The 12,983-nt window shown below is 42.3% G+C and overlaps 1 protein-coding gene across 2 annotated transcripts in view; it reads left to right on the top strand.

The window, feature by feature from the left end:
- Nucleotides 1-5,328: 5,328 nt before the first annotated feature.
- pus7 (pseudouridine synthase 7) overlaps nucleotides 5,329-12,983 on the top strand; it is a 53,680-nt gene continuing 46,025 nt past the window's right edge. For both annotated transcript variants that reach the window (XM_070897311.1, XM_070897310.1), the window contains exons 1-2: nucleotides 5,329-5,437; nucleotides 10,512-10,988. In XM_070897311.1, coding sequence (XP_070753412.1) covers nucleotides 5,421-5,437; nucleotides 10,512-10,988 — 494 coding nt within the window. In that variant the 5' untranslated portion in view covers nucleotides 5,329-5,420. The remainder of the gene's footprint in view (nucleotides 5,438-10,511; nucleotides 10,989-12,983) is intronic.

Here is a 12,983-nt window from a genome sequence, read left to right as displayed (position 1 = left end):
AGATTCCTGAAGTGATCCTTTTGTGCCTAAAACATTGTTGTTATTTAGTTTGTGTCGAGAAAATGTAATGTTATTGTTGAGTCCCACGTGTTTCTATTGATTTCATTGGGTTGCACCTTCTTGATGAACACAGTTCTGTTAATTTCAACCAGATCATAATTTGTTTCATTGCAATGACCGCAGGTCTGTTCCTGTCAATAGATACTACACCTGATCTTACAAAGTACTACAAAGTATTTGCAGTTTCTCCTGCCCGTCTTCATCTAACCCCACCATCATGGGCAACAATATTGGCAAAAAAATGATGTAGAACAGCAATGGGAAACATTTAAAACGGTATTCAACAGAGTGCAGGAATAATATATTCCGCTAAAATGAAAGAACAAACTAAACACTAATGTGACTCCATGGATGAATAAAGCCATAAGGGAACAATTCAGGATAAGGAAAGAGCCATACATTAAGTACATAGACAGCAGGGGAGTGCATGATAAGGGAGAATATGAAAAGATTAGGAGAGAAGTCAAAAAAACAATTAGGAAAGCAAAGAGAAATTAAATTATCAAGGAACATAAAACAAAATAGTAAAATATTTTACAGGCACATCAACAAAAAAGGATGGTTGGGATGGGAATAGGGCCATTAAAGGGTAGACAGGATAATACCACAGGTAACAAAAGAGAGATGGCAGAAATATTAAATAATTATTTTGCTTCCGTATTTACAAGGGAGATGGAACAGGTGGACATGACATTGGATGTTGAGATTAGTAACGAGATAAGTGCATTTAAAATAAAAAGAGGGTATATATTAAATAAACTAAACAAACTCAAAGAGGATAAAACCATAGTCCAGATGGATTGCATCCATGCATTTTAAAAGAATCTAGGGAAGAGATAGCAGAAGCATTATTACACATATTTAATAATTTGTTAGAAAATGGTGTAGTGCCAGAGGACTGTCAGATAGCTAACATAAAAACTATATTTAAGAAGGGGGATAGAACATGTCCAGGGAATTATAGTCCAGTCAGCTTAACATTGGCGGTTCGAAAAATAATGGAATCCCTATTAAAGGAGAAAATAGAAGAACATCTAGAAACCAAGATTATAATAATGAATAATCAGCATGGATTTCAAAAAGGAAAGTCTTGAGTGACCAACCTCACTGAATTTTTTGAAGAGGTAACAGAGAGAGTAGACAATGGTAATGCATCACCGACGAGGTCCAACACCGCCTTCAGTGTGCCAGTGCAGCCATCGTTCGCCTGAGGAAGAGAGTGTTTGAAGACCAGGACCTCAAACCCGCCACCAGGCTCATGGTCTACAGAGCAGTAGTGATACCGGCCCTCCTATATGGTTCATGGATTATGTACAGCAGACACCTCAAAACACTGGAGAAGTACCATCAGCGCTGCCTCCGCAAGATCCTGCAAATGGCGCACCAACGTCAGTGTTCTCGCTCAGGCCAACATTCCCAGCATCGAAGTACTGACCACGTTCGATCAACTCCGCTGGGCGGGCCACATTGTCCACATGCCTGACAGGAAACTTCCAAAATAAGCGCTCTATTCGGAGCTTCGACACGGCAAGCGAGCCCCAGGCGGGCAGAGGAAACACTTCAAGGACACCCTCAAAGCCTCCTTGAAAAAGTGCAACATCCCCACTGACACCTGGGAATTCCTGGCCCAAGACCACTCAAAGCGGAGGAAAGGCATCCGGGAAGGCACCGAATACCTTGAGTCTCTTCGCCAAGAGCAAGCTGAAGCCAAGCGTAGACAGCAGAAGGAGCACTCAGCAACTCAGGCACCCCACCCACCCGTTCCTTCAACCACTGTCTGCCCCACCTGTGACAGAAAATGTAGGTCCCGCATTGGACTCTTCAGTCACCTGAGAATTAATTTTGAGTGTGGAAGCAAGTCATCCTTGACTCCGAGGGACTGTCTAAGAAGAAGTAGATGTAATTTATCTAGATTTTCAAAAGACCTTCGACACAGTACCCCATAATAGACTGATGAACAAGGTCAGAGAATGCGGAGTCAGGAGACAAGTAGCAGAATGTATAGCTAGCTGGCTTCAAGACAGAAAGCAGAGAGTAGGGGTAAAGGGTTGCTGTTCTGTGGCAGAAAGTGGGTAGTGGCATTCCTCAAGAATCAGCGCTGGGATCACGGTTGTTCACAATTTATATTAATGATTTAGACTTTGGAATCAAAAACACAATTTCTAAATTTGCGAATGACACCAAATTGGGGTTGATAGTCAATACTGAGGAGGACTGCAACAAATTACCGGAGGACATTAATAAATTTGCAGAATGGGCATATCATTGGCAAATGAAGTTCAACATAGATAAATGTGAGGTATTACATTTTGGTAGGAAGAATAGGGAGGTCACTTATTACTTGGAGTGTGCAAGTCTAGGTGGGGTAGAGGAACAAAGGGATCTCAGAGTACAAATACACAAATCACTAAAAGTTGCGAAACAGGTTAGCAAGGCCATAAAAAAAAACAAACACAAGGGTTATTTCTAGAGGTATAGAATTGAAAAGTAGTTAAGTTATGCTAAACATGTATCGAACCTTGGTTAGACCACACTTGTGGTACTGCGTACAGTTCTGGTCGGCATATTATAAAAAGGATATTGAGGTACTGGAGAAGGTGCAGAGAAGATTTACAAGAATTATATCAGAAATGTGAGGATATACATATCAGGAAAGGATGAACTGGCTGGGTATTTTTTCTCTTGAAAAAAAAAAGCTGAGGGGTAACCTAATAGAGGACTTTAAAATTATGAAAGATTTTGATAGAATGGATACAGAGAGAATATTTCCACTTTTGGGGAAGAGCATAACTAGAGGTCATCAATATAAGATAGTCACCAAGAAATCCAATAGGGAATTCAGAAGAATCTTCTTTACCCAAAGAGTGGTGAGAATGTGGAATGGTTGAAGCAAATAGTATAGATGCATTTAAGGGGAGGCGAGACAAGCATATGAGGGAGATGGCAGTAGAGGGTTATGCTGATAGATTTAGATGAGGAAAGACGGGAGGAGGCTCGAGTGGAGCATAAATGGCGGCATGGACTGGTTGGGCCGAATGGTCTGTTTCTGTACCGCGTATCCAATGTAATCCTGACATCAGTAATAGGGAAAATGTTAGAATCGATTATTAAGGATGTGGTAACAGGTTACTTAGAAAATAATAGGATTGAGCAGAGTCAACACAGATCTATGAAAGGGAAATCATGTTTGTCAAATCTGTTTGTTTTTTGAGGTTGTAACTAGCAGGATAAAGGGGAACCAGTGGATGTGGTGTATCGGGATTTTCAGAAGGCATTCAATAAGGTGCCAAACAAAATTAGGGCTCGTGGGATTGGGGGTAACATGGATTGAGGATTGGTTAACAGACAGAAAACAGAGAGTAGGAATGAACAGGTCATTTTCGGTTTGGCAGATTGTAACTAGTGAGGTACCGCAAGGATCAGTGCTTGGGCATCAGCCATTCACAATTTATATCAATAATTTGGATGAGAGGACCAAATGTAATATATCCAGGTTTGTTGATGATACAAGGCTAGGGATGGAATGTAAGTTGTGAGGAGGATCCAAAGAGGCTTCAAGGGGATATAGACAGGCTAAGTGAGTGGCCAAGAACATGGCAAATGGAATATATTGTGGAGAAATGTGAAGTTACCCACTTTGGCAGGAAAAATAGAAAAACAGGATGTTTTTTAAATGGTGAGAGATTGGAAAATGTTGGTGTTCAGAGGGATCTGGGTGTCCTTGTACAGGAATCACTGAAAGTTAACATGCAGGTACAGAAAGCAATTAGGAAAGCAAATGGTGTGTTGGCCTTTATTACAAGAGGATTTGAGTATGAATAAAGATGTCTTACTGCAATTATATCATCATTATCATAGGCAGTCCCTCGAAATCGAGGAAGACTTGCTTCCACTCTAAAAGTGAGTTCATAGGTGACTGAATAGTCCAATACAGGAATTGCAATCTCTGTCACAGGTGGGACAGTCGTTGAAGGAAATGGTGGGTGGGACTGGTTTGCTGTACGCTCCTTCCGCTGCCTGCGCTTGGTTTCTGCATGCTCTCGGCGACGAGACTCGAGGTGCTCAGCGCCCTCCCGGATGCTCTTCCTCCACTTAGGGCGATCTTTGGCCAGGGACTCCCAGGTGTCAGTGGGGATGGTGCATTTTATCAAGGAGGGTGTCCTTGAAAAGTTTCCTCTGCCCACCTTGGGCTCGCTTGCCGTGTAGGAGTTCTGAGTAGAGCGCTTGGTTTGGGAGTCTTGTGTCAGGTGTGCGAACAATGTGGTCCGCTCAGCGGAGCTGGTCGAGTGTGGTCAGTGCTTCGATGCTGGGCATGTTGGCCTGATCGAAGACGCTAACGTTGGTGCGTCTGTCCTCCCAGGGGATTTGCAGGATCTTGCAGAGACATTATTGTGATGCGATTATATAGGGCCCTGGTAAGACCTGGGCGGTTTTGGTCTCTTTACCTAAAGATATACTTGCCATAGGAGTACAGACTGAATCCTGGGATGGGGTATTGTCCTATGAGGAGAGATTGAGTAGACTAGGCCTATATTCTCTAGAGTTTAGAAGAATGAGAAGTGATCTCATTGAAAAATACAAAACTCTTACAGAACTTGACAGAGTAGATAGAAACATAGAAACATAGATGCAGGATGTTTCATCTGGCTGGGGAGTCGAGACCAGGGGTCACACTCAGAATAAGGGGTTGGTGTTTTAGGACTGAGATGAGGAGAAATTTCATCACTCAGAAGGTGGTGAATCTTTGGAATACTCTATCCCAGAGAGCTGTGGATGCTCAGTTGTTGAGTATATTCAAGACAGAGATCGATAGTTGTTTGATTAAGGGAATCAAAGGTTATGGGGATAGTGCAGAAAAGTGTTGAGGTAGATCAGCCATGATATTGAATGGTGGAGCAGGTTCGAGGGGCCGAAACGCCGACTCCTGCTCCTAATTTATATGTTCTTTTGTAATATCCTCCTCTACCCTCTGCTTAGTGTGCTTATCTAGCTTGCCCTTGAATGCATCTCAGCCATTGACCGATCATAACCGAGAAACGATGTTTGGAATCAGCTCTCAGGTCAAAGGCATTTTCAATCATTCATTGGCCTTGCTCTTTTTTCGTTTTCTCATAAAATGTCACTTTACTTTTGGCGAGTATACATCTGACTGACGCGCGGTCACGTCCAAGCAGCCCTTCTCTTGCGCGTGCGTTCTCCACGTGCACCAACGCGTCGCACGCACCAGGTAGTGACGTCATGCCGTAGGCTGTCCGAAGGAAGGACCAATCAACGCGCAGCAGCGGGACGGCGTCCCCGGCAGTGGCGCACGTGCTTCCGGTGTGCGGCTGGGCCCCGGCTGTGTCTCTGCCATTTGCTGCATGTTGTGGGGAGTAAGGTGAGCTGCACTGGGCCGGTGCTTCATGCGCCGTGACATATCAAGCGCCGGATTCCTGAGCGGTGGGCAGATGTCGTTGGGGAATGTTCTTGTACGACATCCTGTGAGGAGTCGAGGCCCGGTTACAATGCGCCGTTGATTTGCAGCCTCCATCCTGTGCAGGGGCAAGGCTTGTATGAAGATAGTGTCAGAGGCTGCAGCTAAAGCTGCATGCCGGATTACAACTTTTGCTCATATTTTATAGATATATAAATCATTTAACAATTAATTATGGGTATCAGCAAATGTGAGATTTTGCAGTGTATCACCAGAAGTATTGAGTGGGAGAGCCAATGTCAGTGATTTGAGATGGGATCTAGCACAGATGGACGAAACAATGATTGGCCAGGACAACAGTAAATGGGCAATGGCAGGCCTTCAAGGTGGAGATACTTTGGGTACAAGCCAAGTCCCATAAGGAGGAAAATTTGGGGCATCCAAAGCTAGAGTTCCCTGGATAACAAAGGAAATAGCAGTTAAAAAAGAACCAAAAAGAAGTTTGATTATTGTCAGGTACAGAATACAATAGAAAATCACACAGAATGCAGAGAGTACAGGGGGAAATTGAAAACTGATATAAGGGTAACATGAAAGGAAACCCCAAATCTTTCATAAACATATAAAAAGTAAAAAGATAGTTAAAGGAATGCTGGGTCTGGTTATGGCCAAAAAAGGAAATCTTGTGGAGACAGAAGGCATGCCAGAACATAAGAACATCAGAAGTAGCAGCAGGAGTTTGACCCCTCGAGCCTGCTCCGCCATTTAATAAGATCATGGCTGATCTGATTACGGACTCGGCTCCACTTCCCTGCCTGCTCCCCACAATCCATAACCGGTACCGAATGAGTACTTTGCACCTGTCTTCACAAAAGAAGAGGATGAAATTAATGTTGCTGTAGAGGAGGGGGAATAGAGAGATTGGATATGAAAAAAATAGATGCTAAATAGGTTAGCATCACTCAGTTAACAAGTCACTTGGACCAAGAGGGATGCATCCTAGGTTGCTGAGGAAAGCTAGGGTATGATAGCAGGAGCTCTGACAATCTTTTGATTCCTCTTGGATATTGGAGGGGTTCCAGAGGACTATAGGATTGCAAATGTTCCACCCCTGTTCAGAAAAGGGGAGAGGGATAAGCCTGGTAACTGCAGGCCAATCAGTCTTATGTCAATGATGGAAAAACTACTCGAGTCCATTGTCAAGGACAAAATTAATTCTCACTTGGAGAATCATGGGTTTAATGAGGGACAGCCAGCACAGATGTGTTAAAGACAAATCGTGTCTAACTAATCTGATTGAATTCTTTGACATAATAGAGGGGGTTGATGAAGGTAGTGCAGTAGATTTATATATGGACTTTTAAAAGGCATTTGATAATGTACTACATAACAGACTTATTTGGAAAATAGAAGCACATGGTATTAAATTGGAAATACATTTAGCCGGGCTGAATGACCACCTTCTATGCTGTATAATTCTGTGAATATAAGAAACCACATTTTTACAGAGAGGCTAGCTGTGCATTTAACAAAGATTCAGCCCTATTAGTCAGATTACTTATAATGTGAAGTCAAGATTTTTTTGGATTGTTATTTTACTACTTGGTATTCATGCATGGATATACTTGACTGAAGGTCATGGTGAGGATCGAAATAATGTAGATTTAAATTGGGAGAAGCACATCTGGGTTACAGATGGGGTGGAGGGAAACGTAATGTTATCTAAATTGTGAAGAGGTCATTAGCAAGTTACTAATTCTTTCCCAACTCAGTTTGTGTCATTTTGTGACCTGTTTGTTTAGAAACACTTAGTTGCGACGACCATATTATGTGACATAAGTGGGAAGCTTCTGTGGGGACAGTTACAGTAACAAAGTTCCGGCACGGCAAAAACAATGGCTGGATGGGTTGTCGTGGACAGCAGGCTCCCAGGTGCTGTTTTTTTTGCTTACAATGCTGCCTATCCAAGTGCTACTTTGCTGGTGCTGTATTACATAGGAATTGTGCTGGGAGAGTAAATACACAATGTTGTTACCATGTATATGGTTTTCAGGTTTTTTTTCTATGTGGGGTTACCACAAAGAAAGAGACTGCCGCTACCTAGTGTTACAGTGAATGATTTTTCTTGGTACATAGCAATTTAATTAATGTTCCAGTAAGTTTAGTGGAGGCAAATGAACAGTGGTTTCTATTTTTATTGAAAGTCTTGGGTTGAATCTTGGCAAGGTAGATACTGGACTATGCTTTCTAAAACTTCTACAAAGCACTTGTGTCAAACATAAACTTATACCGATTCAGCTGGAAACGTGAACAACTGTTAATTTTTGGAACTAAATTTAGAAAATAACAGTAGTTATGAGGTGTTTTATGTTCCAGTTCTCAATGGATTTTAAAAATGGAATTGGGCAGTGCATGTTCATCCCAGGTTGGCAAGGCCACTTACAGGCTGGGTATGGTGACAGATGATGAGTCTGTCCCTGTACAACGTACAGTGCAGGAAATGGGGTCTAACTACATTTGAGTGAGAATGCACAGTTGCTTTTATGCCGGTGTAGCTTGAAGGTGCTTCTGTAAAATGTAAGTTGCAGAGCTTCATTAAGGTTCTCCCGGGTAATAATTTTGGCTGAAAATCTGTCATCTTAGTACTAGCTCAATAATTTACACACAAACTCTTAAGTTTTTTAACTTTTTTATTGATAGCTTGAAATATATCTTGCCTCACCTTCTCTATTATATTATTATTTAACAAATATATTCATTGTACAAGTGATAGTGAGAAAAGGAATAGTGTTGGCAGTCCAGTGGCACAATGCTTTTGTGCTCCACTTACTGCCATGGTTGACGAACATGGGTTCGTCTCCAGGCCCTCGGATTGAAGTCATATCATTGAACCGAGGCCATTCCAAAGCTGCGCTTGGACACTTCAAAACAGTTAGTTTAAGACCTTGAGAGCTGGCTGCATGTCCATATTTTCAACATGGAATGGTTAGCTCCAGTCTTTTCTGAAGCACCAGCAGAACCTTAAACAATAGCACTACGAGAAAGATTCGAACCAGGGCAGAAAAACTACTTTAGATTTCAAAGCCGTTGGCTTAATCTCTCAGCCATCACTGCTGCTTTTCAATTATCATCCTTCAGCCTAGATTAAATTCAAACTTGTATCCCACAGGTGGAAGGTCTGCATGCTAACTCACTGAAACAGGTAGTCTTCCTGCCGGGCATGGTTAGTAGCATTCAGATACCTGAAGAGCAGGAAGAAAATTTAAATAGAGGTGGGGATAGGATAAGATGTGATTTTTTTCCATTGGAGTATCACATAGGAATTGCTAAATGACGAAGGACCAAGGACCATGTAATTTGCCGCCTACCATCCTGCTCGTGGCATGATACATTGACTAATCACAGCAATCAATTTCTATCAGTTGGTCTACAGCTGACCCAGATATGACGCAAGGAAAACCCCAGTGGCAGAGTGCTTTGGGAACCATAGGTCCAAAGGCACTTGTTCCTCCCAAACATTCTACATTCACCACACGTCATGTCTCAAATCACTCGTGTACTGTATCCCAAAATGTTATTTTCTGAAAGAAACCTAATTTGTATTTGAATGAATCAATACTACCTGCTTCCACTGTCTCCCTAGGGAGCCTGTTCTATAGATTGACCACTCGCTCGCTGAACTGTTGTTTCCGCAGATCAGTTTTGAATTTACCCCCCTTTGAGCGCAGGCCGTGTCCTCTGGTTCTACTGCTCTGGACAAAATGAAACAGCTGGTCATGGTCTACATTATCGAGTCGCTTTTAGAATCCTAAAAACAGCAATCATTGTGCTGGATTACCATTTTTGCTTCATTGCAGATTTTTGAGGTTATGTAGAAATTCTGTCTTGCATGAAGAAAACTAAATGTAGATCTTGACACTAACTTCATCTGACGTCTGCATGCAGACATCGGGTGAAATTACTCTTGGGATCTAAATACCATGGGTATGGTAGCATAGTGGTTATGTCACTGGACTAGTAATCCAGAAGCCTGGACTAATGATCCAAAGACATAAGTTCAAATCGCACAGCAGCTGGGGAATTTAAATTCAATTTAATAAATCTGGAATTAAAAAGCTAATGTTAGTAACGACCATGAAACTACCAGATCTTCGTAAAAACCCATCTGGTTCACTAATGTCCTTCAGGGAAGGAAATAACTGCAGTCCTTACCCTATATATGACTCCAGCCCTACAGCAATGTGGTTGACTCTTAACTGCTCTCTGAAAGTCACTCCGTTGTATTCAAGAAGACAGCTCACCACCATCATTTCGAGGCCAATTGTGGATGGGCAATAAATGCAGGCCTTGCCGGTGACGTCCGCATCCTGAGAATGAATTTTTTTTTAAACAGGTGTCACTGAGTAGTAATCAGGAGTAAGAACCAGAGCTGATTTCTTTTTCTCTCTCTTACTCAAGGGTCCTGATGGCTGCTTTAGCTGCAATTAGCTAAAGCAGCACCAACCAGGGATCAAACCTGGGACCTTCATTGGCCGAGGAATGCAGCCATAATTTCCTTTCTTTACCCATTTTTGCTCTGGACATGTGTCTTGCTGTTATGCCACTGCAATGCTGCTCTTTGCTCATTACCAAGAAGCAAACAAAAGCGTCTTGATGAGAAAATCTATACTGACTTTAAAAATAAATGCTTCTGCAATACGATGGCTGCCGGTGAAGTGTAGGTGAGGTTAGAAACTCAATACAATAGGGCTTGAATCTTTGTCTTTGCACACTGTGGTGCTGTGGGTAGGTGCTTCAGCATACAGTATCTCTGTACTATGAACAATGAAGTTGAGATTATTTAAATATATATGTGCATGAAGTATTAATCTCTCTCCCTCCACTGTATTCTTTGTACTCTTGCGCAATCTTCACTGAGTATTATGGATTTTTTTTAAGAGGAGTCATAAATCTGATTTTACTATTTAAAGTCAGAAAAAAAATTCCATATCCTTGTTACTAATCATCATTTGTTGGATTTTTGACTTTTTTTCTTCAGAATTTTGGATATCAGTCTAGTTTTCAGAAAGATACTCTTGTCATGTGCCCGTTGGTCAACAAACAAATGGACTAACTTTGAAAAAAATAATCTTGTCTACACACTCTTAAGAAAGATGGAAGTGGAGGAAGGAAACAATCTTGCCATAAAGCGTTCTTGCCCCGATGATGATGAGGAACGAACTGAGCCAGAACAGTATAAAAAGACTAAGCTTTCAGAACCTGGTATATCTTCAGATCGGTCTGGTATTGGTAAACAGACTGAAGGAATTGAAAGTGGTTTGGAAGCCCTTCCTTCTAGAGTAGATGAGAATAATGGGAAAGAAGTTGGGGAAGAAATAGATAATGTTGCGGAAGATGAAGAAGGCGATGGAGACAGCTTTGCTGATATGATGAAACATGGCTTGGTCGAGCAGGATGTTGGAATCACAAAGTTTGTCAGCATTCACCAAGGATTCGCGGGAATTCTGAAGGAAAGGTAAGGTCGGCCATAATTAGAGTTAGTGTTTCAGTAAAATGAAATTAAATGAAGTGGACAATTGCATTCATATATTGTGTGAGAAATCATCACAACTTTTGCTTTTTAAATTTGTTTAAATGTTCATTAATGAACATAGTTGTTGCTGTTGCCTGTCAATTAACTGATGTGGAAGTCAAATAATGTTACACATTCACATAGTTCTAGCTCCACTGCTCTAAGGTGAAAGGAAACTTATTTTGAAGTAATCTTAATTAAGTTGTAATAAAATTAGATTTTTAAAAAATTGCTGCAATTTGTCAACAACAGCACCTTGTATTCAGATAGCACCTTTGATGTTGTAAAACGTTCCAAGGCGCTTCACAGGAGCGTAATAAAACAAAATTTGATACTGAGCTACGTGAGATATTGCAGCAAATAGCCAAGAGCTTTATCAAAGAGGTAGGTTTTAAGGAGCGTCTCATAGGAGGTATGAGAGTTAGTGAGGCAGAGAGGTTTAGGGAGGGAATTCCACAGCTTAGAGCCTAGGCAGCTGAAGACACGGCCACCAATGTTGAGCGATTGAAATCGGACATATTCAACACGCCAGAATTAGAGGAGTACAGAGATCTTGGAGGGTTGTGGGGCTGAAGGAAATTCCAGAGATAGGGAGGCCATGGAGGGATTTGAAAACTGGTTGAGAATTTTAAAATGGAGACGTTGTGGACCGGTAGCCAATGTAGGTCAGCCAGCACGGGGGTGATGGGTGTATGGAACTTTGTCCATGTTAGGATACAGGGAGAAAAGTTTTGTAAGAGCTTAAGTTTACAGCGGGTAGAATGTGGGAGGCCAGTCAGGAGTACTTTAGAATAGTCGAGAGGTAACAAGGACATGGATGAGGATTTAAGCAGCAAATGAGCTGAGGCAGGGACGGAGTCGGGGAATATTCCGGAGGTTGAAATAGGCGGTCTTGGTGATGGTGTAGATATGTGGTCGGAAGTTCATTTCGGGGGTCAAATATGATGCCAAGGTTGTAAACAGTCTGGTTCAGCCTCAGACAGTTGCCAGGGAGAGGGATGGAGTTGGTGGATAGGGAACGGAGTTTGTGGTGGGGACTGAAGAACAATGGCTTTGTTGTTCTCAGTATTTAGTTGGAGGGAATCTCCACTCATCCAGTACTGGATGTTGGACATGCAGTGTGACAATTTAGATGTAGTGGAGGGGTTGAGAGAGGTGGTGGTGAGGTAGAGCTGGATGTCGTCAGCATATATGTGGAAACTGGCACCGAGTTTTCGGCTGATGTGGCTGAGGGGCAGCATGTAGATGAGAAATAGGAGGGGACCAAGGACAGATCCTTGGAGGACACCAGAGGTAATGATGCAGGAGTGGGAACAGAAGCCACTGCAGGTAATTCTCAGGCTACGATTAGATAGATAAGAAGGAACCGGGCGAGTGCAGTCCCACCTAGCTATACGCTGATGGAGAGGCGTTGGAGGAGGATGGTGTGGTCAATCGTGTCAAAGGTTGCAGGCAGTTCGAGAAAGACGAGAAGGGATAGTTTACTTTTGTCAGTCACGTAGGATGTAATTTGCAACTTGATAAGAGCCAGGAGGTGTTGCTGCAACTGTATAAGGTATTGGTAAGGCCGCACCTGGAGTACTGCGTGCAGTTTTGGTCACCTTACTTAAGGAAGGCTATACTAGCTTTGGAAGGGGTACAGAGACGATTCACTAGGTTGATTCGAGAAATGAGGGGGTTAACTTATGATGATAAATTGAGTAGACTGGGTCTTTACTCCTTGGAGTTCAGAAGGATATGGGGTGATCTTATAGAAACATTTAAAATCATGAAAGGGATAGACAAGATAGAGGCAGAGAGGTTGTTTCCATTGGTGGGGGAGACTCGAACTAGGGGGCACAGCCTCAAAATACGGAGGAGCCAATTTAAAACCGAGTTGAGAAAGAATTTCTTCTCCCAGAGGGTTGTGAATCTGTGGAATTCTCTGCCCAAGGAAGC

The sequence above is a fragment of the Pristiophorus japonicus genome, chromosome 13 (assembly GCF_044704955.1).
Source record: "Pristiophorus japonicus isolate sPriJap1 chromosome 13, sPriJap1.hap1, whole genome shotgun sequence".
Taxonomy (NCBI): Eukaryota; Metazoa; Chordata; class Chondrichthyes; family Pristiophoridae; genus Pristiophorus; species Pristiophorus japonicus.
The sequence above is the reverse complement of the archived record's forward strand: the minus strand, read 5'-3'. Positions and strand labels throughout refer to the sequence as shown.